Source organism: Haliaeetus albicilla, chromosome 11 (genome assembly GCF_947461875.1).
Source record: "Haliaeetus albicilla chromosome 11, bHalAlb1.1, whole genome shotgun sequence".
Lineage (NCBI taxonomy): Eukaryota > Metazoa > Chordata > Aves > Accipitriformes > Accipitridae > Haliaeetus > Haliaeetus albicilla.
In genome coordinates, this window is record NC_091493.1 from 42739095 (window position 1) to 42766629 (window position 27535).

General features: G+C 66.4%; 3 protein-coding genes and 1 long non-coding RNA gene across 5 annotated transcripts; 1 reads left to right on the top strand and 3 right to left on the bottom strand.

The window, feature by feature from the left end:
* Positions 1-497: 497 nt before the first annotated feature.
* Positions 498-923, top strand: LOC138687645 (uncharacterized). The gene is made up of 3 exons (XR_011326772.1): positions 498-588; positions 665-775; positions 870-923. It is a non-coding gene; the product is annotated as an uncharacterized lncRNA (long non-coding RNA).
* Positions 924-1761: 838 nt separating this feature from the next.
* Positions 1762-17833, bottom strand: ICAM5 (intercellular adhesion molecule 5). The gene is made up of 26 exons (XM_069795717.1): positions 17137-17833; positions 15802-16074; positions 15403-15720; positions 15049-15315; positions 14639-14914; positions 14300-14542; positions 13987-14206; positions 13814-13872; positions 13047-13370; positions 12325-12597; positions 11762-12040; positions 10921-11163; positions 10608-10827; positions 9601-9830; positions 9405-9505; positions 8074-8469; positions 6678-6750; positions 5692-5970; positions 5306-5617; positions 4338-4616; positions 3982-4260; positions 3647-3889; positions 3325-3567; positions 2688-2933; positions 2320-2583; positions 1762-2233 (listed from the first exon to the last, which is right to left on the bottom strand). The coding sequence occupies exons 1-26, from the start codon at positions 17186-17188 to the stop codon at positions 2019-2021; spliced, it is 6207 nt and encodes a 2068-aa protein (XP_069651818.1). The 5' UTR covers positions 17189-17833; the 3' UTR covers positions 1762-2018.
* A 3267-nt stretch (positions 17834-21100) lies between these two features.
* On the bottom strand, positions 21101-23454 carry ICAM4 (intercellular adhesion molecule 4 (Landsteiner-Wiener blood group)). 2 transcript variants are annotated; one of them, XM_069797472.1, is made up of 5 exons: positions 22928-23454; positions 22268-22546; positions 21901-22185; positions 21451-21711; positions 21101-21279 (listed from the first exon to the last, which is right to left on the bottom strand). In XM_069797472.1, the coding sequence occupies exons 1-5, from the start codon at positions 22986-22988 to the stop codon at positions 21158-21160; spliced, it is 1008 nt and encodes a 335-aa protein (XP_069653573.1). In that variant the 5' UTR covers positions 22989-23454; the 3' UTR covers positions 21101-21157. The 2 variants fall into 2 exon arrangements, with proteins under 2 accessions (XP_069653573.1, XP_069653574.1); XM_069797473.1 differs by having other exon boundaries at positions 22268-22531; positions 22928-23449.
* Positions 23455-23634: 180 nt separating this feature from the next.
* On the bottom strand, positions 23635-26935 carry MRPL4 (mitochondrial ribosomal protein L4). Its single transcript, XM_069797474.1, has 9 exons — positions 26786-26935; positions 26646-26694; positions 25468-25639; positions 25316-25367; positions 24651-24768; positions 24452-24558; positions 24237-24346; positions 24040-24110; positions 23635-23922 (listed from the first exon to the last, which is right to left on the bottom strand). The coding sequence occupies exons 1-9, from the start codon at positions 26861-26863 to the stop codon at positions 23777-23779; spliced, it is 903 nt and encodes a 300-aa protein (XP_069653575.1). The 5' UTR covers positions 26864-26935; the 3' UTR covers positions 23635-23776.
* Positions 26936-27535: the final 600 nt, after the last annotated feature.

The window sequence follows — 27535 nt, forward strand, 5'->3', positions numbered from 1 at the left end:
TTTCCGCGGGGTGACCCTCCGCATGCGCCTGGGCCTCCCTGACGGCAACGCCGAGGGCTGCCGCCTCCTCATCACCGCCCGCGGCAGCAGGTACCGGGTCCCGGCCTCGCTGTCCGTCTGTCCGGATGCACCCCTGGGCACCCCCAGACTTTTGGCTGCACCGTCCGTCTGTCCGGGTTGAAACCCCTGGACCTTGGGCTGCACCGTCCGTCTGTCTGGATGCATCCCTGGGCTACGCTGTCTGTCTGTCCGTCTGCACCTCCGGGCATCCCTGGAACTTGGGCTGTATCATCCAGCTGTCCGGCTGCACCGTCTGGCTGTCCGGCTGCACCTTCTCTCCCCTCATCCCCTTTCCCACCAGGCCAGACACCCCGTCCCCCCTCCCTGGCCATGGCCCCTGGGGACCTGGCAGCCCCTGAGGGGGGTCCCCTTTCCTGGGGGGGGATTATCCCTGTTCCAGGGGTGTCCCCATGCTCCCCCTGACCCCCCTTTCCTGCAGGGATCCCAGCCGGAGCCAGGAGAGCAGCCCCCCAGCCAGGCCCCCCGGAGCGGGCAGCAGCTCAGAGGACGACACTCCCCCCACCCAGGGTAAGACCGGGGGGGGGTGGATTTGGGGGTGTCTCCAGCCCACACACCCCAACACCGCTGGGGTTTGGGGGTGCAGCTGCGTGTCCCCCACAGGGAGCAAGCGCTGTGCCTCCTGCAAGACACGCCGGACCCCGCTCTGGCGGGCAGCCGAAAACGGGACCCCCCTCTGCAACGCCTGTGGCATCAGGTAGGGGACAGGGACACCCCCCCAGTGACACCCCGACTCTGCCGGGACCCCCCCAGACCCCTGGCACCGGCTTCACCGCAGGGATTTCTCCCAGGTACAAGAAATACCGTGTGCGGTGCCGACGGTGCTGGAACATCCCCGGGAAGAGCGGGACCCCCCGTCCCCAGTGTCCCCACTGCGGGGAGCAGTGTCACCCGGCCGGCAGCGGGAGGAGGTGACGGCGAGGACCCCGGCAGCGGCGAGGGGACGACGGTGGCGGCGGTGACGGCAGTGGAGACCTGGGGGTGGTGGTGGCTTGGGGGGGTGTCGGGGTCACTTGGGAGCAATTAAATGTCCTGGTGCTGATGGCAGCTTGGTGTGTCCCGGTGTCACCTGCTCCGGGGGGGGGCACAGGGTGACAGTTGCGGCATTGGGGGGGACACGACTTTGGGGAGCCGGTGCTTGGCTGGGTCTGGATGCCATCACCGGTGGTTTGGTGGCCCCGGCAGGGAGCTGTGAGGACGAGGATGGGGGGTCCTGGGTGAGGGCTGGGGATGTGGGATGGGGTTTGGGGACAACGAGGTGGTGGATGGGGTGGGGGTCCTTGGAGTTGGCTGGGGACAGTGAGGTGGTGGCCAGGCTGGGGCGGGGGGGGGGTCTCATCTCCAGCTGTGGGCTGGGGACATGGGACAGGGCTTGGGGACAGGGAAGCAGGGTCCAGGTTTGGGGAGAGCAGGCAGGAAGGGTGGCCGTACGGGCAGGAAGGCGAGGGCTTTCCAGGGCAGCTCCAGGATTTTCCAGTGGGATCCAGAGCTGAGGCTGGGCTGAGCCCCGGCCCCCACCGGACCCCCCCATGGGTGGCAGGGGGTCGGGCTCGGGGACACCCCCACTGGGCTCCTTATTTGTGAGGTGCGGGATAGGATGGACCCCCCCAGGAGCCCGGACACCAGGGAGCCTTAATGCCGTCCCCCGCCCTGCAGCTGGAGTCACCATCTTCCTCCCTCCCATTAAAACGGAATTATTTATTGGGTGTTGCTTTATCCCCCGGGGAAGAGCCGAGCCAGCGGCCACGGCCCCCCCTGAGCATCCCTCCCCTGAGTTACAGCTGTGCCGCCCTTGGCACAGCACTGAAATGGTTAAAAAACACCCCCCAAAAACCCCAACCCCACCCCGAATTCCCCTCAAAACCCCATTGTGGCCGGGGTGGAGGGTACACGGGGGAACCCCCAAACCTCCATCCCACCCGGGACGGGGATGTTCCCAGTTACGGCTGGGTGAGCTGGATGCCGTAAATCTCGCCGCGGTCGTGCCGTTGCCGGTGCAGGCAGGCGGCTTCGGAGGAGCCCTCGGCATCCCGCACATTGTATTCTCCCTTCTTACACGCCGTCGACTTCAGGTAATAACCGCCGGCGGCCACCAAACCCACCGCGGTGACGGCACCCAAGGAGCCCAGCGAGGCCACCAGCGCCAGCCGGCTCTCTGCGAGGCGGGAAGGTGCTGGTGACGCCGCAGCGGTGATGGAGAGGTCTGTCCCCCCTCCCCTTTACCAATTCACCCCATCTCACCGTCCACCTGGACCATCACGCTGCCGGCTCGCCGGCCGTGCCTGTTGGTCGCGGTGCAGGTGTAAAGACCCCGGTTGGCGGCGGCGGCACCGGCTACAGCGACCGAGCGGTTATCGGCGGCGAAGCGGAGGTTGTTGGCGGGGGGCAGCGCCCACCCGTAGGTGGGGGTGGGCAGCCCCTCGGCGCGGCACTCCACGCTGAAGCTGGCGCCGTGCGAGACATTGGCGGAGGGCAGCACGCGCAGGCTCACTGCCACAGGGCTGTCTGCACCGGGGTGGCACCGTCCATCAGCCAAAAACACCGCCCTGCGTTTAAAAACAACCGAAACCCCCTTTTCCACCCCCAAAAAAGCCACTCCCCGCACTCACACTCAACAGCGACGGTGACGTTGCGGAGGGCAGAGCCGTGGGTGTTGGTGGCCTGGCACTGGTAGGTGCCGGCGTGGGCACGGGTGACGTTGGGGCTTGCCGGGGGGGGGTCCTGGCCATCCCCCAGCTTGGCGCAGGCGACGCGGGGTGGGGGGTTCCCGCTGGCGGCACAGGCCAGCTCCGCCGGCGTCCCCTCCACCCAGAGCCGCTGTGCCGGGCAGCCCGTCTCGCCGATGCTCGGCTCGTCTGCAAACCGGGAGGGAACACGGCGGGAGGGGGGGGCTGGGTGCCAGGTGCCCCCGCCACCCCGCGACAGGGTGTGGGGACCAACCGCCCACCCCCTGCTCCCCACCCTGCACCGATGAGACCGGCCCAAAGGCAGCCGGGCTCCCCACCAGACACGGCATCCCAGCCATGGCATCCCCAGCATGGTCATGGCATCCCTGGCACAGCCATGCCGTGCCCAGCACTGGTACGGGATCCCTGGCTATGGGATCCCTGGCACGGCTATGGAATCCCCGGCATGGCTATGGAATCCCCAGCACGGAGACGGCATCCCTGGCACGGACATGGCATCCCTAGCATAGCCACGGCATCCCCGGCACCACCAGATCCTCATCCTCTCCCCGGCACTCACACTCGACGGTGACGACGACGCTGCGGACGGCCGAGCCGTGCTTGTTGGTGGCTCGGCAGATGTAGCGGCCGGCATCGGCCCGACTGACGGCCCGGCTTCCCCGGGCACGGGTGGCACCGCCGTCACGGGCACAGCGGGTGCTGGGCGGGGGGTCCCCGTCGGCGCGGCACGCAAGCTCCCGCCGCTCCCCCTCCACCCAGGTGCGGTGGGCCGGGCAGCCCCTCTCCGTCAGGGTGGGCTCATCTTGGGGGAGAAAAGAGGGGTCCTGGTTAGCACAGTCGCTGCCAGCATGGCCGCAGCGGGAGATGCCGGCACAACTCACACTCCACGCGGACGGTGACCAGCCGGCTCCGTGTCCCCAGGCTGTTGGTGGCATTGCAGAGGTAGGTGCCGGCTCGCGAACGGGTGACCAACTCCAGCTCCCCGGTGCTGACGGCGACGCCATTCCTGCTGCAGACGACGGTGGGCACGGGGTTGCCGGCGGCACGGCAGGACAGCACTTCCCGTGTCCCCCGCAGCCACGTGCGGTTGCTGGGGCAGTCGCTTGCCGCCATTTCGGGCATGTCTGGAAAAGATGGAGGGATGCACCGGGCATGCCGGGAGCAGCCCACGCTGGCTGCCATGGGCACAACCGGGACCCTCCGGTGTGGCGCTCACAGAGCACAGCGAGCCGGGCGTCCGCATCCTTTGTCACCACGCTGTCGCCGATGGCCAGGCTGGCCCGGCACCCGAATTGCCGCCCGTCGTCCTCCCGCCGGGCCACCAACCGCAGCTCCAGCTGGGACTGCGGCCCCTCGGCCAGGACCCCGCCGTCGGCATCACGGAGCTGCAGCCGGATGGCAGGGGGTTCGGCGACGCCGGCACGGCACACCACCATCACCTCACTGCCTGCTGGTGAAGACGCTGGGCTCAGCTCCAGGACAGGTGCTGGGAAGCCTGCGGGAAGGTGCCGTGGGTTCAATGGGATTTTGGGATGGGGTCCGGTTATTGCCCCGCTGTGCCCGGCACCTTACGGTAGATGTGGAGCTGCCTCCGTGCCATCCGTGCCGCCGTTGCCACTGCTGCAGTGCAGGTCAGCTCCTGCCACCCCGGGGTGCCGGGTGAGAGCACGGTGACGGCGGTCAGCACATCCCCGGCCGCTGCCACGGAGAAGTTTAGGCTCTGCTCTGCCAGGGTGATGGTGAAGCGGACATCTCCGGCAGGGAAGGCGCCGGCGATCCGGCAGCTGGCGTTGGCGGTGGTGCCGGCTTCAATGTGGGCAGGAGCCCAGAGCTGGGGCGGCTCGGGAAGAGCTGCAGGGATGCGGTGTCACCAGGGCCATGCCTCATCCCCGGCTGCACCCCAGTGCCAGGTAGAGGATCCCAGCAGCCGGACCCTCGCCGGGCTCTGGTGAGGATGCGGAGCTGCCAGGAGGGTGGTGGTGAATTCCCCGTGCCAGGGTGGGACCGGGCATCCTGGCACAGCCCCAGCCACTGGACAAGGCTAGGGAGGGATTCAACACGGCGCGGTGGGCATCGCGAACGGGATTAGAGTTGCGGTGCTCAGCTAGCAAGTCCCAGAGAGTCTGGGACGGGAACGGGGACTGGGATGGGAACGGAACAGGACTGGGATGGGAATGGGGATGGGGACAGGACTGGGATGGAAATGGAATTGAAACTGGGATGGGAATGGGAACGGGACTGGGGATGGGGACAGGATTGGGCTGGAAATTGGGATGGGGACAGCAGGGGGATGGGGACTGGGAGTAAGAATGGGGTGGGGATGGGACTGGGATGGAAATGGAATTGAAACTGGGATGGGAATGGGGATAGGGATGGGGACTGGGGACAAGAATAGAATGGAGATGGGACCAGGATGGAAATGGAGGTAAGACTGGGATGGGGATGGAGACAGGGTGGTGCTGAGCTGCTCCCTGACTCCTTCCCCCTGGACAGGAGCATCCGCACCAACGCCGGAGCCCGGCCGCGCGGCGGGGACTTACCGAATACCGACAGCTTGACAGGGACGGCGGCGCGGGCGAAGAGCGGCCCGTGGGGCCGCAGGGACAGCTCGGCGTGGCAGGTGACGTCCTGCCCGTGGTCCCCGGGGCTGGCGGTCAGCAGGTGACTGACGGCCACGCTGGCACTGCCCTCGGCGGCACCGAAACTTTCCGTCCGCAGAGTTTCGGCACCTCGGCGCAACGTCACTGTCAGGTTCCCCACCGGAGCCACCTCCACCACCCGGCACGTCAGGTTACGGCTGTCACCCACCGCCATGGCCGGCACCGGCTCCAGCACCACCCGCTCCGGCAACCCTGGGAGGCGGCAACCGCCGAAGCGTCTACCGCAGCCCCCCACTCTGCCCAGCCCCCCGATCCCCGGCACTCACGGTAGACGAGGATGCTGGTGCTGGCGTTGACTTGGGTGTCACTGCAGCGCCCGTAGCACGTGGCAGTGCCAGGGCTCCACTGGGAGACATTGAGGAGCCGAAAGCTTTGCCAGCGGCGCCCGCCGGCCCCCACATCCACGGTCAGGGGGGTCTCCAGCCCCAGCGTGGCGTTGCCCCCCAGGCAGGCGCTGCGGCTGCAGTTGATGGCCACCGAGCCCCCGAAGGGCACCACGGCCACCCGTGGCCAGGCCCCCACCGTGAACGTGCCCCGGGCGGCCCCTGCGAGAGCCCCCACCGTGGGCAGCCCCCGCCGGCTTAGCCCTGGCACCCCTCTGGCTGGAGACCACCCCCCCACACACCCCGATCCCGGTTGCGGGGAGGCCCCCAGTGCCCACCCCAGTGAGCCCTGTGCCGAGACAACCCCCACACACACTCCCAGGAGGGGACCCAGGCAGGTGGGCTCCTGGGGGTCCCCCTGTCCCCCCCACCCCCTCTTGGGTCCTTGGGGTCCATCCCATCCCCCCCTAGAAATGAGGGACCCAGGTGGCTGGGCCCCCCACAGTTCCCCCAGCATTAGGGGTCCATGGTGTTGGAGGTCCCCCCCCCCTTCCCTCTCTCCATCCTGCTGGATCCCAGGTGTCAGGGCTTTCTGGGGGTCCAGCCCGCCCCCCCTCCTCATAATTAAGAGTCCCTGTGGTCTGGGCTCCCCAGGGCTCCCCCTCCCCCCCAAATTAAGGGATCCAGGCATCAGGCCTCCTCCGGGTTCACCCCCCCCCCAATAATTACAGGTCCTTGGTGTCTGGGGGTGTCACCAGGAATGCCCCCCCCCCTATAATTAAGGGTCCTTGGTGTCTGGGGTCCCAAGAGACCACCACCCCCCCTTCCCAGCACGATGGGTCCCAGGTCCCCGGGATGCCCCCTCCCCGCCCCCCCCGCATCCCAGAGGGACCCAGGCGTCCGAATCCCCCCCGAGCCCCCCCCCTTACCTGCGAGCGCCAGGATGAGGGGGGGCAGCAGCCGCACGGCCGGGCAGGGGGGTCCCATCGGGTCCCGGCTCCGCTGGGGGGGGGGGAAGATACAGGGAGGAAGAGGAGGATGGGGATGAAGAGGAGGATGGGGATGAAGAGGAGGGTGGGGATGATGAGGAGGATGGGGATGATGAGGAGGATGGGAGGATGGGGAGGATGGGAGGATGAGGAAGATGGGGATGAAGAGGAGGATGGGGAGGATGGGGATGAAGAGGAGGATGAGGAGGATGGGGATGAAGGCAGCTCCTCCGCTGCCGCGCACGGAGGCGAGGACGGCGCCGGTACCGCGGGGCTGCTCCTCCCCCCGCCCCCGGCTGAGCCCTCCCGAAGCTCCGGCCTCCCCCGCCCGGTGCTCGGCGCTGCACAGGAGCCCCCCCGTGCCCGGATCGGGACCACCTCCCCCCCCGTGCCCCATCTTGCCCAGGATCCCCCCCCAAAACCTTGCCGGGATCGAGCCCCCCGCACTCACCTCTGCCTAGAACCCCCCCCAAACCTTGCCAGGATCGGGCCCCCCCTGCTCAGTCTTGCCCAGGACCCCCCCAGACGTGCCCGGATCGGGCCCCCCCCCGTGACCCATCCTGCCCAGACACCACCCCCCCCCAAACTTTGCAGCCCGGAGGCAGCACCCCTGTGCCGCGGGTTTAAGCACCGATCCTGCGTGGGTGCAGCGACAGACGGGGACCAGCTGTGTCCCCCCCCCATGCGCGGGGTGTCACCCACGCAGCCACGGGGGGGGGACACAACAGGGTGGGGGACGGGCAGGCGGGGCTGGGGGGGTTGGGGCAACCCACAGCTGCTTGTGGGGTGCATGGCGTGTGCATGGCGTGTGCATGGTGGCGTGTGCGGCATGTGCGTGTGCAGGCGTGTTGCGTGTGCATGCCGGTGGGCGTACCGCATGCATGCAGGCATGCACTGCATGTGTGTCGTGCATTGCATGTGCGTATCATGTGTATGCCAGTGTATTGTGTGCATGCAGGCGTGCATTGTGTGTGCATGCAGATACATGTATCGTGCACGCAGGCATGCAGTGCGTGTGCGTGCCGGGGTGTATCATGTGCGTGCCGGTGTGCGTATGCAGGCGTGCATTGCGTGCCCATGCAGATACAGGTACCATCTGCACGCAGGCATGCGTTGCATGTGTGTGCCGGTGAGTGTGTATATTGCGTGCACGCGGGCATGCATTGCGTGTGCATGCAGATGACTGTATGTGCGTGCCCGTGTGTGTGCCGTGCATGCATTACATGTGCACGTAGGTGTATGTATCGTGCACTGAGCATTCATGCCGGCGCGTATCATGCGTGTGCATCGTGTGCGTGCAGGCGCGCATCACATGCGCTCACCCCTGCACACCAACGTGCCCCCCCCCGCCGAAGCCGCCGCCATGGCAGGTGCCCCCTTCGCCCCCCATCCCCGTGCCCGTCCCCTCGCCGTGCCGGCGGCGCGGGCGAGGCGCGATTCCTGCCTTACCTCGGCCTACGAACCGCGGCCACGCGCCGCCTGCCCACGCCGCCTCTTCGCCTGCACCGGCATCAGCAGCCGAAGCAGGCCTCACCGCGTCGTGCCGTGCCGTGCGGTGGCACGGCGTGCCGTGGGCCGGTGTCATGCCGGGGCGTGAGCGACGGTGCCAGCGAGCGACAGGCGCTGCCGCGCTCCCGCTCCCGCCGCGCTCGCTCGGCGGTGGCAGGCTCCGGTTGGGGACGGATGCTCGGGTACCAAATCGGGGGGGCGGCAGCCCCCCCCCGGCCCCACTCTGGCCCCCCCAAAGCGTCCCCCAGCCCCAGCTTTGTCCCTAGAGCCCCTCCCCTGCTTTGGCTCCCATCCACCCTCCCCAGCCCTTATCCCCGGCTCCAGGCCCCCCCGTATCCCCCCAATTCCCTGCCCGTACCCCCATTCCCCCCTGCCTGTACCCCAATCCCCTGCCTGTACCCCCATGCTGCCCCCCCCAGCAGGGCTGGCAGCCCCTGGGGGTCACCGAGGAGATTGGGGGGAACACGTCACACCCCCCCTGCCCCAGCATCCCCCCAGCAGCACCGCGGTGTCAGCAGCCAACGGCACCAGGATGACACTTAATTGCTCCCAAGGGGCCAGCCAGGACCCAGACAACACCCATTACAGCCCAGTACAGACCAGTACAGCCCAATACACCCCAGTGCAGACCAGTACAGTCTAGTACAGCTTCATATAGCCCAGTACAGCCCAATGCAGCTTAGTATAGCCCAATACGGTCCAGTACAGCGTAGTATAGCCCAGTACAGCCCACTCCCCTTGTGTCACTAGAAGGAGTGACACAGACCTTTTGGCCTGATCCCACAAGGACAATTCAGCCATTAAGAGACATTTTTGCCCCCACCGGCAGGGGAGCCTGAGGCCAGGGTGATGGGCACAGCAGGGAGGTCTCCATCCTTGGGGGCCACCAAGCCCCCCCCCCCCCAGGCCTTGCAGCGGGTACAACCTGGGGCTGCAACCACCACGTCCCCCCCTCCCCGCACCACTGCCAAGGGGGCTGGATACATCCCTTGGACCCCGGGAGGGGGCTGGCTTCATGCAGGGTGGGGGGACATGGCTCTTGAGGTGGGGGGGGGCTATGGCAGAGCCCCCACATCATTGGGGGGGGGCATCCTCCAGCCCTGAGCACGGCGGCTCCATCTCCAGCCGCCTTTGCTGCAGCCGGTAGTGCCGGATTGCCTTCTTGTGGGGGTAGATGCTGTAGATCACCGTGATGGTGAGCAGGGTGGCCACCGCCGCCAACCCCACCAGTACCGGGAGCACCATGGCAGGGTTGTGATCTGCCGGAGAGTGGGGATGGATGGTCTGTAGTACCGAGACTGCACCATCTCCATGGCATCCCCAGGACCCCTGCAACCACCGGAACCACCAGGACCTCCAAAATCACCAGGATCCCCAAGACCCCCGAGACGTGCGTCCAGGAGGTGAGTCGGGATGAAGGTGGGATAAGCTGGGACACATGGGATGTTCCCAGCCAGGTCATGGTGCACGGGGACAAGCCAGGGCCCTGGCAAGGTACTACCGCACAAAGCCAGGAGCAGCCCAGCAAGGGACCAGGCAGGGAGGCTGCGCCGGGGCTTTGCCACAATGGGGAGCAGGGAGCCACTGGGACGGGAGTGGAAGCCAGAGCCCATCACCCTGGCACAGGGCGCTGGGGGGAGGACGCGGCTCAGAGGCACATCGTCCCCCATCCCTTGCCGTGATGGCCGCTCTCCATCCTTCCTCTCTGCCCCAGCAGCGCCCCAGCTCCATCCCAGCCCCACCATCATCACCATCACCGGTGCAGGATGCCAGTGAGAGAATAACGGCGGAAGGAAAGAAGTGGGGTTGGGTACCGCGGCGCATGCTCGGCACAACCGTGGCCACAGAGGTACCAGAAACACCCCGGAGTTTGGTTATCCCCAGCCAAAACCCCAGCGGGTTGCAGTGCTCCTGCCAACAGTGTTTATTGGTGCACCATGTCGTGACAGCATCTTCCACCCTCTCCGGTGGCTGCAACTCGTTCCATTCCAGCTCCTCGCCCTCCCACCAGCAATGGTGGCAACGCGGCCCCAGCACCGAAATCCTGGGATTCAGCCCGGACGCTCCCCACGGGGCACCAAGACGCCCGGCCCTGCTGTCACCGGCTTGGGGTCTCCCAAGAGATAAAGTTCAGAGAAAAATGGAGCATCTCCGTGATGTTATGTTCCTGTGGCAACAGTTGCAACCAGCACCATCTCACCGTAGTGTCCACCATCCCACTGCAGCTCCCACCCTGTCCCCAATGTCACTGTCACCTCACTCGGAGGGAGCCACTCAGCCCTTGCTGGGGCGCTTGCCCATGGGCAGGGGAGTGGGACGGGCAGGGGGCTGCCGGACCCTCCACCGCCTCTGCCTGGCTACGGTTGAGTATTCTGTGCCGAACCATTGAGCGCGGCCGTCTCCTCCGAGCATCCCGCTGTCCGCCACTGCTCCATCTCCAGCTGCCTCTGCCGCTCCTGCAGCCGGTACTCCCGGATTTTCTTCTTGCGGTAGTAAATGCGGTAGCCCATCCCGCCGGTGATCAGGGCGGCCAGCACCACCACTGGCAGCAGCACCAGGAGCACCACGTCGGGGTCATGGTCTGCCGGAGAGCAAGGATGGGTGGTCAGCGATGCTGAGCCCACGCTGTCTCCCTGGGACCCCCAAAACCCCCAGGACCCCCGTCCCCACTCACAGTCCACCCACACGGTGACGTTCCGGACGGCTGTACCCAGCGGGTTGGTGGCCCAGCACTGGTAGATGCCGGCGTGGGCACGGGTGACCGGCTGCGGCACCCCGGTGGGGAAGGTTTCGCCGTCCTTCGTGCACTCCACGCTGGGCGAGGGCTTGCCCTGTGCGGAGCAGCGCAGGGTCTCATCCTGCCCCTCCGTCCAGTTCTGGCTGGGGGGGCAGCTCCCATCGTCCATCCGGGGTCCGCCTGGAGGTGAGAGCAGGAGAACCTCATTTCTCCCCAGCACGAGCCCTGCCATTGCCGCCACCCTGGGCCAGGGCTGACAGGGTCCCCATGGCAGCCCGGGGTCCTGCAGCCTGGTAGGGGACCCCAAGCCTTGCACCGAGGCTGTGAGGCTTTGCATGGAAGGTGAGAAGTTTTACACCAGGGAGAAGGAGCTTTGCACCAGGGCATGGCAACAGAAGGGTTTTGCACCGGGTCCAAGGGGTTTTGCATGGGTACAGCAGGGTTTTGCATGGGATCGAGGGGCTTTGCATGGGGGCAGAAGGGTTTTGCATGGGGACAGAAGGGTTTTGCACCAGGGCAGAAGGGTTTTGCACGGGATCGAGGGGCTTTGCACGGGGCAGAAGGGGTTTGCACCAGGGCTGGGGGGATTTTCATGAGGACAGACGGGGTTTGCACAGGGCTGAGGGGCTTTGCACCACAGCAGAAGTATTTTGCACGGGGTGGAAGAGCTTTGCGTGGGGGCAGAAGGGGTTTGCACCAGGGCTGAGGGATTTTGCAAAGGCTCAGCAGGGTGTTGCACTGGCGCCGGCACAGCACCGGCTCCCACTGCCCCACTCACAGGTGACATGCAGCGTGGCCGTGGCCGAGCTCTTCTGCAGAGTCTCGTTGCCCACGCCGAGCTGCGCATCGCAGATGAACTCGGCCCCATCATCTTCTTCACTGACGGTCAGCCCCAAGACCAAGGGATCCTCCGTCCAGGGATGCGGGGCCCAGCGGCTCCTGCGGAGCTGCAGCCTCAGCCCCGGGGGCCAGCTGGGTGCCGAGGAGCACTTGATGGCCACCAGCTCATCACAGGAGGCGTTGGGGTTGCTGATGACCAGCTGAGGCTGGGGGAAGTCTGCAGTGGGGAAGGAGATGGAACCCAACCTCTTAGCTCATCCCAAAGGGGATCCCGCCCGAAGCTGTGCCAGATCCGGGACCCAGCTCATCCCAACCTCTCGCTCCCACCCCACTGAGACCAGTTGCGGCCCCAGCTCCATCCCAGTTTGCCCCATCCTGCTGCCCCCTGAGGAGTGGGGGGCTCCCCAGGTCCAGCGCATCCCTACCCCCTTCCCGCATCCCCCATCCCTGGTCCCCGTCCACCTGGAAAGCCCCGTGGGAAGGACCCGAGCGGCCTCTTACCGTAAGCCAGCACCCTAAAGGTCGCCATCTTCCTTTCTCCAAAGCAGGAGAAGTAGCAGAAAATGTCGGAGAGGGGTTCGGTGATGTTGTAGAGCCGGAAGCTCAGCCAGCCCGGCCCCTGGCCCACCCACTCCTTGCTGAGGGAGGTCTCCAGCCCCCTGGGTGCCCCGGCCTCGGGGCAGCTGCTGGAGCAGTTCAGCAGCACCGTCCCACCGTAGCCCACCTCCGAGGAGGTCCCCTCCACCGTCACCTCGAAGGAGTTGGTGGGTGGTCCTGGAAAGGGATGGCAGGGTGCAGTGGGATGAGCTGGGACGCATGGGATGAGCTGGGACACATGGGATGTCCCAGGGGATGTGGGTCGGGATGCAGGTGGGATGAGGTGGGACATGGGATGAGCTGGGAAGGTGGGTCGGGGTGAAGTGGGATGAGCTTGGACACATTAGATGTCCCTAGTTGGATTGGGATGAAGGTGGGATGAGCTGGGACACACGGGATGAGCTGGGACACACAGGATGTCCCCAGCCAGGTCACATTGCAGGGGAACAAGCTGGGACATATGGGATGTCCCCAGCTGGGGTGGAGAGCAGGGAGACCAGCTCGGACACTTGGGACATTCCAGGGAGGTGGGTTGGGGTCAAGGTGGGATGAGCTGGGACACACGGGACGTCCCCAGCCGGGTCGGGGTGCAGGGGAATGAGCCAGGACCCAGGGATGGCACTCACCGCACAAAGCCAGGAGCAGCCCAGCAAGGGACCAGGCAGGGAGGCCGCGCCGGGCCTTTGCCGTGACGGGGAGCGGGGACCCACGGGGACGGGAGCGGAAGCCAGAGCCCATCACCCTGGCACAGGGCGCTGGGGGGAGGACGCGGCTCAGAGGCACATCGTCCCCCATCCCTTGCCGTGATGGCCGCTCTCCATCCTTCCTCTCTGCCCCAGCAGCGCCCCAGCTCCGTCCCAGCCCCACCATCATCGCCATCACCGGTGCAGGATGCCAGTGACAGAATAATGGCAGAAGGAAGGAAGTGCGGTTGGGTACCACAGCGCATGCTCAGCACGGAGGTACGCTGGTACACCCCGGCATTTGGTTATCCCCATCCCCAGCCAAAATCCCAGCAGACTGCGGCACTGCTGCCAACAGTGTTTATTGGTGCACCATGTCGTGACAGCATCTTCCAGCCTCTCCGGTGGCTGCATCTCCCTCCACTCCACCTCCTCGCCCTCCCACCAGTATTGGTGCCAACACTGCCCTGGCACCAAAATCCTGGGATTCAGCCCGGCTTCTCCCCACAGGGCACCAAGACGCCCGGCCCCACTGTCACCGGCTTCAGGTCTCCCAAGGGATTAAGTTCGCAGAGAAAAGGAGCATCTCCATGATGGGGGGCAAGAAGCGCCTCTCCCCCCTGGCACCCCAAGTGTGCGCCAGCTTGGCACATCCCCATCTCAGAGCTGCCACCTTCCTGTAGCAACAGTTGCAACCAGCACCATCTCACCGTAGTGTCCACCATCCCACTGTGGCTCCCACCCTGTCCCCGATGTCACCGTCACATCACTCGGAGGGAGCCGGCAGGCATGGTGCTCAGCCCTTGCTGGGGCGCTTGCCCATGGGCAGGGGAGTGGGACGGGCAGGGGGCTGCCGGACCCTCCACCGCCTCTGCCTGGCTACGGTTGAGTATTCTGTGCCGAACCATTGAGCGCGGCCGTCTCCTCCGAGCATCCCGCTGTCCGCCACTGCTCCATCTCCAGCTGCCTCTGCCGCTCCTGCAGCCGGTACTCCCGGATTTTCTTCTTGCGGTAGTAAATGCGGTAGCCCATCCCGCCGGTGATCAGGGCGGCCAGCACCACCACTGGCAGCAGCACCAGGAGCACCACGTCGGGGTCATGGTCTGCCGGAGAGCAAGGATGGGTGGTCAGCGATGCTGAGCCCACGCTGTCTCCCTGGGACCCCCAAAACCCCCAGGACCCCCGTCCCCACTCACAGTCCACCCACACGGTGACGTTCCGGACGGCTGTACCCAGCGGGTTGGTGGCCCAGCACTGGTAGATGCCGGCGTGGGCACGGGTGACCGGCTGCGGCACCCCGGTGGGGAAGGTTTCGCCGTCCTTGGTGCACTCCACGCTGGGCGAGGGCTTGCCCTGTGCGGAGCAGCGCAGGGTCTCATCCTGCCCCTCCGTCCAGTTCTGGCTGGGGGGGCAGCTCCCATCGTCCATCCGGGGTCCAGCTGAGGGAAGAGCCAGGATAGGGACAAGAAATTAATTCTCATCTGGAAATTTCCCCTTCAGCATTCTGGGATGGTGCCCGGCGGCGCCACTCTCACCGGTGACGGTGAGCCGGATGGGTGTGCTCGTCTTCAGGGCTTTGTCACGGACGGGTAGCTTGGCATCACAGCTCAGCTCCATCCCATCGTCTTCCTCCCGCATCATCAGGTTGAAGAGCAGCGGGGACGGTCCCCACCCTGCCAACTCACGCTCGCCGGCCCAGATCCGCAGCCGGAGTTCGGCAGAGTGGTCACGCGGCAAAGCACAGCCCACTGTCACCGCCGTGCCGGCTGCTGGGCTGGTGGTGCTGACATTCAGCTGCGGCGAAGGGAAACCTGCGGGTGATGGAGACAACGCCGGGGTGGTCCGGTGACGCCGTGGCGTGAAACCGCTCCCCCCTTCCCGGCACAACGCGCCAGGGCCGTGCTGCTGGCGGGCCTTTGCCGGTGCCAGTGCCGCTGGCACTCACGGTAGACGTGGACGGTCGCCTCCTTCCGCTGCTCTACGTCTCCCACCGTCACGGTGCAAACCAGCTTAAAGTTCCCCGGCTGGCTGTGGGACACCTCGGCGGTGGCCTGGAGCCCGTCCTGGCTGGTGGAGAGCGTCAGGGTACGGTTGGTAAGCTCCAGCTTGAACTCTGCCGCTGGGAAGACGCGATCAACGGCGCAGCTGGTGTTCACCGTCTCGCCGGTCTCCAGGTAGATGTCAGGCTCCAGCTTGAGATCCTTAGGGAATTCTGCCACCAGAGAAAAACACGCCGGGATGAGCCAGTTGCCACAATCATGGCGGAGCAAACGCCGGTAAGATGCCGGTGCCGACTTACCGTATACGTTCAACGTCTGCGGCTCTGAGGTGGTGTTGAATTGCGGGCCGTAGGGTGCCAGGTTGAGCAGTGCCTGGCAGGTGATGTTCTGCCCGTTGTCTTGGCGCTGTGCCGTCAGCACGTGGGTCACCCGCACCGTCACCGGGTCATCTTGGCTGTGCTGCTTGAAGGTTTCGGTGTGCAGCACCTCGCTGCCCCGCCACAGGATCACCGTCAGGTTCTGGATCGGTGCGACGTCGTATATGTTGCATGCCAGCTCTTGTCTCTTACCCACCTCCAGCTGCGGTATTGACTCCAGCGCCGCTGGCTTTGGTTCACCTGGGGGAAAAATGCAGCATGATGGGGATGATCCCGGTGTACCGGCATGGGCAGGGACCCCCTCTCCCCATGGTGCCTTACGGTAGGCGGTGAGGTTGACGGGCACCGTCACCCTCTTCTGGTTGCACATGTAGAAGCAGAGGATGCTGGATTTCCACACGGTGACGTTGAGCAGCTCCACCACCGTCTCCCCTGGCCCTGTTGTCACCAACCGCTTCAGAATTGACGTCTCTACGTTGCCGGTTGCTTTGGGATCCTGGCACGTTGTCTTCAACTTCAACCGGACCGATCCACCGTATTCCACCACCAGCACCGCCGGCTCAACCAATAACTCGAAGGAAGCTCCCAGCTGCCCTGCTGGGAGAACCCACAGGGTTGGGGGGGGTCGGCAGTCGAGGGGACCCCCGGGTCGTCCCCATCCCCGGCACAGTGAGGGGAAGGTCGAGGGGACCTCCAGACTCATCCCTATCCCCAGCACGGCAGGAGGGAAGCCAGCCAGCTGCAGTGGGCAGGGAGAAGCTGCAGCACCGCTGAGCTTCTCCTTCAGCTGAGGGAAGTGGCCGGCTTTGCCGGTGGGCAGGATCCGTCCCCACCATCCAGCTGGAAGCCTTCAACCACTAACCCGGTGACTGGGGCAGGGGACACCGAGACCCGCATCCGTCCCTCAGGAATGGTGGCAGCTGTCGCCAGCCGGTGCCTGGTACACCCCCCCAGTCCCCTCCCACGCCACGAGCCGGTACTTTTCCGGCAAAGCATCCGATGCCGAGCCCACTGGGCTGCAGAGGAAGCCCCCCGGGGTGAGTCAGCACCAGCACCCTCGGGTAGGGGATTCCCCAGGAGCAGCTGTAAGGTTTCCCACCCTCCGGTCGGGGAAGGGAGGAAAAGTCCTGCCCTTTCCCGGAATAACCACTGGCAGGAAGAGAATAAAAAAAAAAAAATCCTGCTGCAATCCACAGATTTCGCAAGGACAAACAAGACCTTGCTCCCCAGGCTCTCCCACGGGATGCGGCATGGAGGCGGTGGCCAAAGGGGAAAGGGGGGCTGGGACGGATCCGGGACCCCCATCCTGGTCACCCCACCGGCCCCCTGTGCCAGGCAGCACCCAACGCCGACACGGCGGCAGCACACTTGCACTCACAACGGTGCGTCAACGGGGACACACGTCCCATCCCCGCCGTGACACGTTCATGTGACACACTCGTGGTGATAAGGTCACGTTGACGTGCTTGTGCTTGCACCAGCATGCTCGCTGCAACGCCAGCGACACGCTCGCAGTAACATCGCTCATACCCGTGCGCTTGTGCCGACACGCTCGCGCCGGCCTCGGCCCTCCGTGCCGGGGACGTACCCCGGGGGGGGGTCACTGTGTCCCCACCACCCTCGCCGGGTGCCAGCCCCAGCCCGGTGTCCCCTCACCTGCGATGACACCCAGGGTGCACAGAGCCAGCGGCAGCGCCACAGGGTGCATGGTGCGGCAGGGTGCTGGGGTGGGCGCTGGTACCGGCACCGGGTGGGCTTGGTCCTCCAGGAGCGCCGGGATGGGTCAGGCTCTCCGGGAACACCACGAGGGATCGGGAACACCGGGATGGATCCAGTCAGGCTCTCCAGGACCAGTTGGTTCGGGTCCCCGGGATGGATCCGATGGGGCTCTCCGGGAGCACCGGGAAAGGTCGGTTCAGGCTTCCTGGGATGGGTCCAGTTGGGCTCTCCGGGACCAGTTGGTTTGGGCTCTCCGGGACCACCGGGAAAGATTGGTTCAGGCTTCCTGGGATGGGTCCAGTCGGGGTCTCCGGGACCGGTTGGTTCGGGCTCCCCGGGATGGATCCAGTCGGGGTCTCGGCACGCACCGGGAAGGGTGGGCTCGGGCTCTCGGGGAGCACCGGGAACGGTGGGTTCGGGCTCTCCGGGAGCGGCAGGACGGCTCTGTCCGTCCCGCCCGGGGCGGCGCTTTATGAGCCCGGCTCCAGCCCGGCTCCAGCCCGGCCCCTCCCGGCCCCCGGGGGAATTCCGGGGCGGCGGGGACTTCGGCGGCGGGGATCCCCCGGGGGAGCGGCCACCGCGGGGAGGGGAGGGCTGCCCGGGGGGGTCCTGCCCCACTGCCCCAGTCTGGGGCAGTTCTCCTGCCCCACTGCCCTCCTGCACCATTGTGGGGCAGTTCTCCCACCCCACTGCCCTCCTGCCCCGTTCTGGGGCAGTTCTCCCGCTCCACTGCCCTCCTGCCCCGTTCTGGGGCAGTTCTCCCACCCCACTGCCCCACTATGGGTCAGTTCTCCCACCCCACTGTCCCATTACGGGTCAGTTCTCCTGCCCCACTGTCCTCCTGCCCCATTAGGGGTCAGTTCTCCCACCCCTCAGCCCCACTGCCCCATTATGGGGCAGTTCTCCTGCCCCATTGCCCTCCTGCCCCAGCCCGCTCGGCCCCACAGGTCTCACTCCAGCCCACAGTGCCACAAGAGTCCCCATGGTTGAGCCCCAGTGCCACGCCAGCTGCTACGGGGTCAGGGCTGGGTACCACCAGCTGAGAGAGGAGGCAGCCGGGGGGGCCCCCTCCTGCGCCCCCAACCCATGCGAGCTCAGCATTATGCACCCAAACCGTGATTTCCCATCACCCCGGCACATAACCTCGCTGTCGCCTGGCCGTGGGTGGGTTAAGACGTTGCCGGCTGCTGCAGCGTCGGTCCAGTGACCTCATCCCAAATGCATGGGGAAGGGGAGCTGAGCTCCCCGAAACACCCAGCTTCCTCTTTTCTATTGTTTTTTTTGACGCAAGGGAATTTTTTGCGCTGATGGAAACTGAAGGGCTGTGGGGACGGGCAGCAGACGGACCCCAGGGATGCAAGCGCGGCCCCTCAGTCTCTGCCAACCGGGAGGGAGAGCTGGGGTGCCGGCAGTTTGGCTTGGCAACCCTCCACGCCAACCTCTTAGCAAGATGTTGGCCGCTGGCTTCCCGCTGTTTTCTCTTCCCAATGCAGACGGACAATGTGTCTGTAGGGCGCCGGAGGCTGCGGTTGCGACACTGAGCCCCAGCACCCTCCCTCTCACAGTCAGCATGCCGCCGCCACCCCGGCTCCGGCACTGCCGAGAGGAGAAGAAAGTCTGTTGGGGCTTCTCATGGCCGCGGGGTTTCACTTCTGCGCCTGGCAGTGAACCCACGCACCTCGATGGGTGCAAGGTTCCTCCCCGAGAGCCGCCACCGAAACACCGCAACCCGGTGTCTACGTCACCACCGCAGCCGGCGACGGCTCTCACGGTGTCCCCCAGCCTTGTCCCCGTGCCGATGGCCGTGCCGCCACCGTCCCTGGTTGGCTCGTCCCTGTCCCCGGGCTGGTTTAGAAGCTGCTGAGCCGGCCGCACCGGGAACGCCGGGCAGAACCCGCTGCCCTTGAGCCTCGGTCCGGCTCCCGGCAGGAATCCCTTATCTCGCTGGCAACCTTCCCCAGGCCCGGCACTCGCCGGCGTTCGGAGGCCGCGGTGTTCACTGCCGTGGGCAAAGGGTGTTTCCTGGCCCCGTGCTGGCTCAGCAGCTGGGTGGGGGGACGGGGACATGGGGGACGGGGACATGGGGGACACAGAGGTGGATTGGCAGGGATGCAGCAGCCAGGGGATGGATGGAGAGGGACCAGGGACACGGGGATGGATTGGCAGGGCCACTGGGGACAGGGACACAGGGAGAGATTGACAGGGACCTGAGGGACAAGGACACCGGGGCGGATTGGCAGGGATGGAGACCGGGGTGGGGGGACACACACCACAGGAGATGAATTAGGAAAGACACAGGGGACGGGGACACAGGGGACAGGGATGTGGGGATGGATGGGCAGGAGCTGGGGACATGGGAATGGATTGGCAGGGATCTAGGGGATAGGGACACAGGGGTGGATGGGGGGATGGGGGGGACAGGGACACGGGGGACATGGGATGGCTGAGGAGGGTGGTGGGGGAAAAGGACATGGGGACAGGGACACGGGGTCAGGAGGTGGGTTGGGGGAGCAGGGACACAGGGATGGATTGGCAGGGACCTGAGGGACATGGGTGACAGGGGATGGATGGGGAGGGACGTGGGCGACAGGGACGTGGGGGACGGGATGGATGGGGAGGGACACGGGGGGCAGGGGATGGATGGGGAGGGACGTGGGGGGACGGAGTGGCAGGGACGGGGGGATGGGGCCCCGGCTCTGATGCCGCTGGTGGTGGAAGCGGCACGGCCACAGGGATGGGGGATGGTCCTCCCCAGCCACCATCACCAAGCCAGTGGGACGTGGACCCTGGTGCAGGATCCGGCCCTGGCGCAGGATCTGTCCCCTCCCAGGCAGGACATGGTCCCTGTGCAGGACATGGCCTCTGTGCAGGATCCGGCCCCTCAGAGCAGGACACGGCTGTGGCCAGGATCTGTCCCCTGGACAGAACACGGTCCCCCTGGACAGGATATGACCCCCTCAATGTGGGACATGGCCCCTGTGCAGGATACAGCCCCCGGTGCAGGACAGGGCCACGCGCCAGGATCCCCACCATGGCCCCCGAGGCAGCTCCCGGCAGGAACGGACACTTGAGGTGTTTCCTGCGCCGCGGGGCCAGCCAGGGGCTGCCCCGGCGTCCCCCCACCCTGCCAACACATGGCGGGGCCACAGGGGCCCTCGGCTCCCGGCCACGTCGTACGCCAGGCACCAGCCTTTCCGTCCGGCCGTGCCACAGCTCTGCCCGTCCCCGGTTCCCTGTGCCAGGGGACAGATCCTGCCCTGCCCCTGCGCTGGTGCCCAGCAGCCCGACCCGGGAGCAGCAGCAGTGCCAGCCAGCCCCTGGCACGCTCACTGTGAAATCCAAGCCCTGCTGCACACTCGCTCCAAGCCCCATTGCACGCTTGCCATGAGTGCCAAACCCCGTTGCACACTCGCTGTGAGCGCCAAGCCCCGTTGCACAGTCGCCGCGAGCCCCAAGCCCCGTTGCACGCTCACCGTGAGCTCCAAGCCCCGTTGCACGCTCGCCGCGAGCCCCAAGCCCCGTTGCACGCTCGCCGCGAGCCCCAAGCCCCGTTGCACGCTCGCTGTGAGCTCCAGCTCCCAGGACCACCAGCACCCGACCTCAAAGTGAAGGTAGGGGCTGGCAGGATAGCAACGGCCACCCCAGCGCGCCCCACGTGTCCCTCTGCCCTCCCGCTAATGAGGGTGGCTCATTAACGCTCAGCCACATGAGTGCCAGGAAACGGCTCCACTCGGGCCATGCCCAGACCTGCCCCAGGATTTTCCCCTCGGAGCCAACACAGTGCCAGGGGCCGGGAGCGATGCCCAGAGCTGGCGCCTCACCCTCCCTTCCAACTCACCACCCTCGCTGAAGATCGGAGCTGGCAAAGTGGGAAAAGGTGGGGAAAAAATACACGGAGACATGGAGGAAATTCGCTCTTTGCTCCCACGTACGGCTTGGCAAGGCAGGACTAGCTGGGCTAGCTAGGCATCAGCTTCCAGCCTTGGGTGCGATAAAGCCACCAGGAGACGGCGACAACGGCCAGTACGGTGACCACGGCCAAGGTCACGACCACGGGGATCAGGGGGCTGCGGGAGGATCCTACGGGGAGAGGATGGGGTTGAGCCGGGCACCGGGACTGGCATCGCTGGGAGATGCCACCTCCATCACCTTCTTCATCGTTTACGCCCGCGCTGTGCCAACCCCTCACCGCAGCACCCAGCCCCGGTGCGGGACTGGGTGCCACCAGGTGCCACCGCAGGCACCCCTCACCTTGGAAGACAAGGTCGATGCTGGCAGCGCCGGCGCCGTAGTGGTTCTCGGCCAGGCAGCGGTAGGTGCCGTCGTGAACCCGTTGGGCAGCCGGGATGGTGATGGTGGTGCCGCCGTCCCACAGCTCCCAGCTGGTGTTGGTGGGCATCTCCCAGTGGAGCTGTGGTGGGGGGTTCCCCTCTGCCCGGCACATCACTGTGAGGTTGTCACCGGTGGTGAAGGTGGTCTGCGGTGCCCACACCTGGACATCGTGGGGGGCAGCTGGGGGGGGGGGTGGGTGGCAGGGAATCAGCACCCAGAGCCTGGCTGGGTGCCCCTTCTCCTCCCCACCCTGATGCCAGAGACCACCCTGACCACGGGGCACCCAGGGTTCACGCCGCGGCACCGGCATTTCCAACCACGAGGGGTTTTTACGCCTCCCCCCCCCCACGTCCCTGTCCCCAAACTCACCCCAGACCCACAGCGTAACCACGGCGCTGGCGTTGACCGTACGGCGCCCGAGCCGTAACACGGCCTCGCACATCACCTCCTGGCCATGCTGCTCCAGCTGCGCCGTGAAACTCAACCCCACGGAGGGACCTCGGTGGGTGCTGGGGGGGAGCCCCCCACCCCACAGCGTCAGGTGGAGATTTGGGGGGTCGTGGGGGGAGACCTGGGCGGACGCGTTGCAGGTGACACGCGCCTCTTTGCCAGCCACCGTGTCACCCTCCAGGTAAATTTGGGGAGGCGAGAACCCTGTGGGGAAGGACAAGGAGGGGGTGGAGGTGACTGGGAGCGTGCCGGGACCCCTGTCCCCCCGCCGTGCCTCGGTCCTTACGGTAAGCGTGGAGGGTGGTCTTGGCGATATTCCGCTGCTGCCCGAAAATGCCGAAGCACTGGAGCTCCAAGCTCCAGCTGGTGACGTTGGGGATGCTGAGGGACACCCAGCCGGGTCCCTGCATCCCCATCTTGGTGGTGGAGACCTCCCAGTTCAGCCGGCTGTAGTTACGGCAAGAACTGGTGCAATTGAGGAGGAGAGAGCTGCCAAACTCCACCGTCGGTTCCTCGGGGTAGATGGACACCCGGCAAGGACCAGGGTGCCCTGGGAGAGGGCACCCTGTTACAGGAGGACCCGGTTGAGGTCCCAGCCCTGGGTGCGACCCCCCCAAAGAGGCATGGGCAGGGGATCCGGCACCCGGTAGCCATGTCCTGCCCGGAATGTGGCCAAATAAATAGCTGCTTGCACACTGGCACCCCCCCCGCAATGCCTGTGGTGCTATGCCTGGCCCCATCGTACCCCCAAACCAGCACCATGGTGGGGGGCCGGCACCGGGGACCCCCCTTGGGATCCTCTAAATCACCCTCAGCCTCTTCCACCGCCTCGCTGGCAGGAAGCCCCATGCACCGGAACCCAACCGCAACACTGGCGGGGTCCCAGCGTCCCCAGTTTTCCCCTTTGTGAAGCCCAGGAAGGGCAGGGGGGGACACCCCAACTCACCCCCCGGCACGAGGAGGCAGAGTAAGGCCATCGCCCCCCAGGTCCGGCAGGGATCCATCATCCGGCTCCAATAAGCGCGGTGCTGCTGGCAGGCAGCAAGGGAAGCGTCGGTTCTTACCCCATTTCCTCCCTTTCCTCTGCAACTGGCCCCCGCCTTCTCACACCAGAGCCCTGGCTGGCAGTGGGGGGGGGTGGGGGGGTGGCGAAGCAGCCGGGCCCACCCTCCTCCTCCTCCTGCCTCTCCGGTGACACCCAGAAACCCCGACTGCCGTCCCCGGATAAGACCCAGAGAGACAAGCTCCCAACAAAACACTTGCCAGCTCTGGCAAACGATCCCGGCATGGAGCGGAGGGGGGGGGACGACAGCTCTGCCCTTTGGCGGGGTGGGGGGGGCGTCGTGCTGGGCTTGCTGCTGGGGGGGACACAGATCCCTCTGCCACGGTGGCCCTGAAAATCCCGGCCACCCACAGACACTGAATCCACACAGCACCCCACAGTCCTGCAAATATGGGGGGCCATAAAGGGACTGCAAATATGGGGGGAACGGGACTGTAAAGGGACTGCAAATATGGCAGGGGAGCTGCAAAGGGACTGCAAATATGGGGGGGTGGGGGGAGTGCAAAGGGACTGCAAATACCGGGGGGGGGTGTCCAAAGGGAGGTGGAAGCAAACCACAACCCCCCCCAGGACAAAGAAAAGCCACAGCCTTGAGAAACCTCACTTTAATGGCCACGGCAGCGCATGGTGCTCCCCCAAAAATCCTTTCCAAAGAGATGGGGGCTGGATTCTGCCGGGGGGGGGCCAGATCCTGCCTGGGGGGGTGGTCTCACCCTGGCCGGGGAGGGGGGGCTAGGGGAAGTCACTGTAGGGCATGGAGAAGGGGTAGAGCGCCGAGTAACGGGTGTCGTGCCACAGCAGCTTCTTCTCCAGGAAGGTGACGGTGTCCAACGTGAGCACCAGCGTCTCATGCTTCAGCATGCTGTGCACATTGAGACCTGCGGAGACACGAGAAGCTGGTGCTTGGGGGGGTCCCCAAAAGGTTTGGGGGAATCCCTGACAGGTTTGGGGGGGGTCCCTGGGGACAGCAGCCGCAGTCACTGCAGAGCTCTCACCTAACGCTGGGATCAGGTTGATGGTTTTCAAACTGGCTGTGGCAGTTTCGATGTTCTCCGGCATCTTGTTGCTGGAAGAAAGTGGGTGAAATGACTGGGGGGGACACCCCCCGCCCCCCCCCCAGAGCCCCTGGCAGCATGCAGGCAGCCCTGCCTGTCCCTGGGGCTCCCCACGTGCCCGTGCTGCCTGCACTCACACGTCGACGATGAGGACGGAGCGGCCCCAGTGCCGGTACTGTGCCAGGTCCACCAGATACTGGGGATCAGCAGTGGGTATCTCCAGGCTGTCGACGATGTGAAGGTCATCCTGTGAGGCGTGGGGGGGGGGCAACACGTTGCTGGTGAAGGGGGGGGATGTCACTGCATCCCCAATCCCCCCGGGAGCCCCTCCAAAACACAGAGGACCTCGTACCTGCATCAGCTTCACCGTCAGTGCCACCTTCAGCCCCAGCACCCGCACCTTCATGGGCAGCATGTAGTAGTAGCTGGTGGGACCCCGCGGCCCGTGGGCGATGCCCCCTGTGAGGGGTCCCGGCTCAGTGACCCCCCCCGAGCCAGGCCGTGGCCCCCCCACCCCATCTGGGGGTCTCCTCCGACCCACAGCCACTCACCCCCGCGCCACAGGGGCGAGCGGATGCTGCCGTGCCGGGCTCGACCTGATCCCTTCTGCCGCCACGGCTTCCTGCCACCCCCCCGCACCTCCGCCCGCGTCTTCACCTTGGCGTAGCTCTGCGGGGTGGGGGACACACACACTGGGACAATCAGGGATGGGCCCCTCGTGACACCTCCGTCCCCCTCCCCACGCAGGGAAAGGGACCCAGGAGTCCTGGTCCCAACTGCCGCCTCTGCAACAAGGTGACAGGCTGCTGCCCTGTGACCCCCCCCCCCACTTCCCTCTGTCCCCCCAGACCTTCCTCAACCTCCTCCTTCCTCTTCAGACCACCCTCTGTCCCCCCTCAGACTTGCCCTTCCCCTCCCCAGCCCCTCACTTACACCCCCAGACCTCCCCTTCCCTCCCTAAAACCTCCCTCTCCATCTCCAGACCTCCCCTTCCCCTCCCTGACCCCCCCACCCCTCCCCAGCCTCCCCTTCTCCTCCCGACCCTCCCCTCGCCCCCCAACCTCCTCTCTCCCTCCTAGACCTCCCCTTCCCCTCCCCAGACCACCTTCTCCTCCCCAAAGCCTCCCTCTCCATCTCCAGACCCCCCTCCCCCTCCCAGACTCCCCTCTCCCCCCAGCCCTCCTTCTGCCCCCAAAAACCCCCTCCCCATACTCACGATCCTCTTGAAATTCTTCTGCCACATGGCCACCATGTGCAGGATGTCGAGCCTGCGGGAGATGGGGATGGACGGACATTCAGCGAGGGGACCCCAACCCGGGGACCCCCACATCTCCAAGGGCTCCCCCCAACCTTGTCCCCCAGCCCCACCTGGGCCTGACAGCGAAGACATCGGGATGAAGATCGGTCAGGCCCTGGTGTTCGTCATCGTGATGCCGCAGCGACTCCACCCAGGCCTGCACGGGGGAGCGGTGGGGGGGGACGGGGATGCTGCAGGCCCGCAGGACCGGGGACCGCGGCAGCACTGGCAACAGCAGCTTCTCTGGGGTTGGGGGGGACGACACAACATGCATGAGGACAAGCAGGGACCGTGGTAGCTCCACCTGGAACCTTGGGCTGGGGGCAAGGGGGGGCCCCAGCCACCCCAAGACCACGGACATCTGTCCCCGGGTTGTCCCTGCACCCTCAGGGTGGTCCTGAAGCCTCGACCCCATGGCCACCCAGTTCCTGAAGTCCTCAGGATGGTCCCAGCCCTGTGGCCACCTGTCCCTGATGTCCCCAGGACGGCCCTGAGCCTGTGGACACCCTGTCCCTAATGTCCCCACAGCCCTGCCCCCCCAGAAACATGTCCCCACTGCCCAGACCCTTGTCATCCCTGTCCCTGATGTCCCCAGGATGTCCCCAGCCCCACAGACACCCTGTCCCTGATGTCCCCACAGCCCTGGCCTCATGAAAACCTGTCCCCACTGCCCAGACCCAGGCCATCCCCATCCTGATATGGTCCTGACCCCACAGACGCCCTGTCCCTGATGTCCCCAGGGAGTGCCTGCAGCCCTGACCCCGCAGAAACCTGTCCCCATTGACCTGGCCCTGCTCACCTCCACTCCCGCTGCTCCCAGGATGTCCCCAACCCCATGGACGCCCTGGCCCCACTGTCCCCAACCCTACAGGCACCCTGTCCCCAACACCCCTAGGATGTCCTCACAGCCCTGACCCCACAGAAACCTGTCCCCATTAATCTGACCCCGCTCACCTCCACTCCCGCTGTCCTCAGGATGTCCCCAACCCCACGGACACCCTGTCCCCACTGTCCCCAGGATGTCCGCACAGCCCTGACCCCACAGAAGCCCGTCCCCGTTGTCCTGACCCTGCTCATCCCCATCCCCGATGTCCCCAGGCCGGTCCCGGCCCCACGGCCACCCGTCCCCGGTGTCCCGACCCAGGCCATCCCCGTCCCCCACGATGTCCCCAGGAGGGCCCCGGCCCCACAGACACCCCCGTCCACGTTACCCACCGCCCCGATCGCCCCGCTGTCCACGCAGACTCACCCCTGCGGGGCTCGGGAGCCGCGGGGGGCCCGGTGGGCCCGGACGAGACCTGCGGGGGGGCAACCGTGAGCCTCCAACCTCCGCTCCCCACGCCCCCCCACCCACGGCCACGACCCCCGGTTCCCGGTCCCGGTCCTCACCCCCGCGGCCCCAGCCCGGCCCCGGGCCCAGGCCCGGACGGCGGCGGCGACAAGGCCGGACCCCCCCGTACGGATCATGGCGGCAGCGTGCGGCCGGCCGGCCGGCGCGCCGCGATAACGTCATCGGGGAGCGCGGCGCGAGTTCCGGCGGCGAGCGGAAGTGGGCGGGGAGGGCGGGAGAGGAGGAAGAAGAGGAGGAGGAAGAGGAAGGGGAGGAGGAAGAGGGGAGCGGGAGGGAGGCGAGGGAGCGGGGCCTGGCCTCTCCCCCCAGTACAGCCCACTCAGTCACCCCCCACCCCAGTGCCCCCCATTATCCCCCGCAGTCACCCCCCACCCCACTATCCCCGCCACCCAGTCACCCCCACCCTAGTGTGTCCCCCCCACCCAGTCACTCCCACCCCAGTCACCCCCGTTAACCCCCCCGTTATCCCCCCCGAGTCATCCCTCACCCAGTCACCCCCACCCCAGTGCCCCCCCGTTATCCCCCCATTATCCCACCCAGTAACCCCCTCAGTCACCCCCCTCAGTGCCTCCCCGTTATCCCCCCATTACTCCCCGAGCAACCCCCCCACCCAGTCACCCCCACCCCAAAGCCCCCCCCCTGCTATCCCCCTCCCTTGTCGCCCCCCACCCCAATACTCCCCCCCCCCCCCCCCCCAGTGCCCCCCACCTCTCCCAGTCCGGCCCTGCTATGGGGGGGGGTCTTCCCGCTGGGCAGAGCCCCCATGGACTGGGGGGGGGCTCAGGGCC

Coding starts and splice junctions, on each gene's coding strand:
- ICAM5 (XM_069795717.1), bottom strand. CDS start 17,188: ATGCACCCTGTGGCGCTGCCGCTGGCTCTGTGCACCCTGGGTGTCATC. Junction 14,207..14,299: donor CGTCACCGTGTGGGTGGACT/GTGAGTGGGGAC, acceptor GCTCTCCGGCAG/ACCATGACCCCGACGTGGTG. Junction 3,890..3,981: donor CGCCCGGCTCGCTGTGCTCT/GTGAGCGCCACA, acceptor CATCTTTTCCAG/ACATGCCCGAAATGGCGGCA.
- MRPL4 (XM_069797474.1), bottom strand. CDS start 26,863: ATGATCCGTACGGGGGGGTCCGGCCTTGTCGCCGCCGCCGTCCGGGCC. Junction 24,111..24,236: donor TCCGTCCTCATCGTCGACGT/GTGAGTGCAGGC, acceptor ACTTTCTTCCAG/CAACAAGATGCCGGAGAACA. Junction 23,923..24,039: donor CAACCTGATCCCAGCGTTAG/GTGAGAGCTCTG, acceptor GTGTCTCCGCAG/GTCTCAATGTGCACAGCATG.
- ICAM4 (XM_069797472.1), bottom strand. CDS start 22,988: ATGATGGATCCCTGCCGGACCTGGGGGGCGATGGCCTTACTCTGCCTC. Junction 22,186..22,267: donor GACCACCCTCCACGCTTACC/GTAAGGACCGAG, acceptor CCTTCCCCACAG/GGTTCTCGCCTCCCCAAATT. Junction 21,280..21,450: donor CATCGACCTTGTCTTCCAAG/GTGAGGGGTGCC, acceptor CTCTCCCCGTAG/GATCCTCCCGCAGCCCCCTG.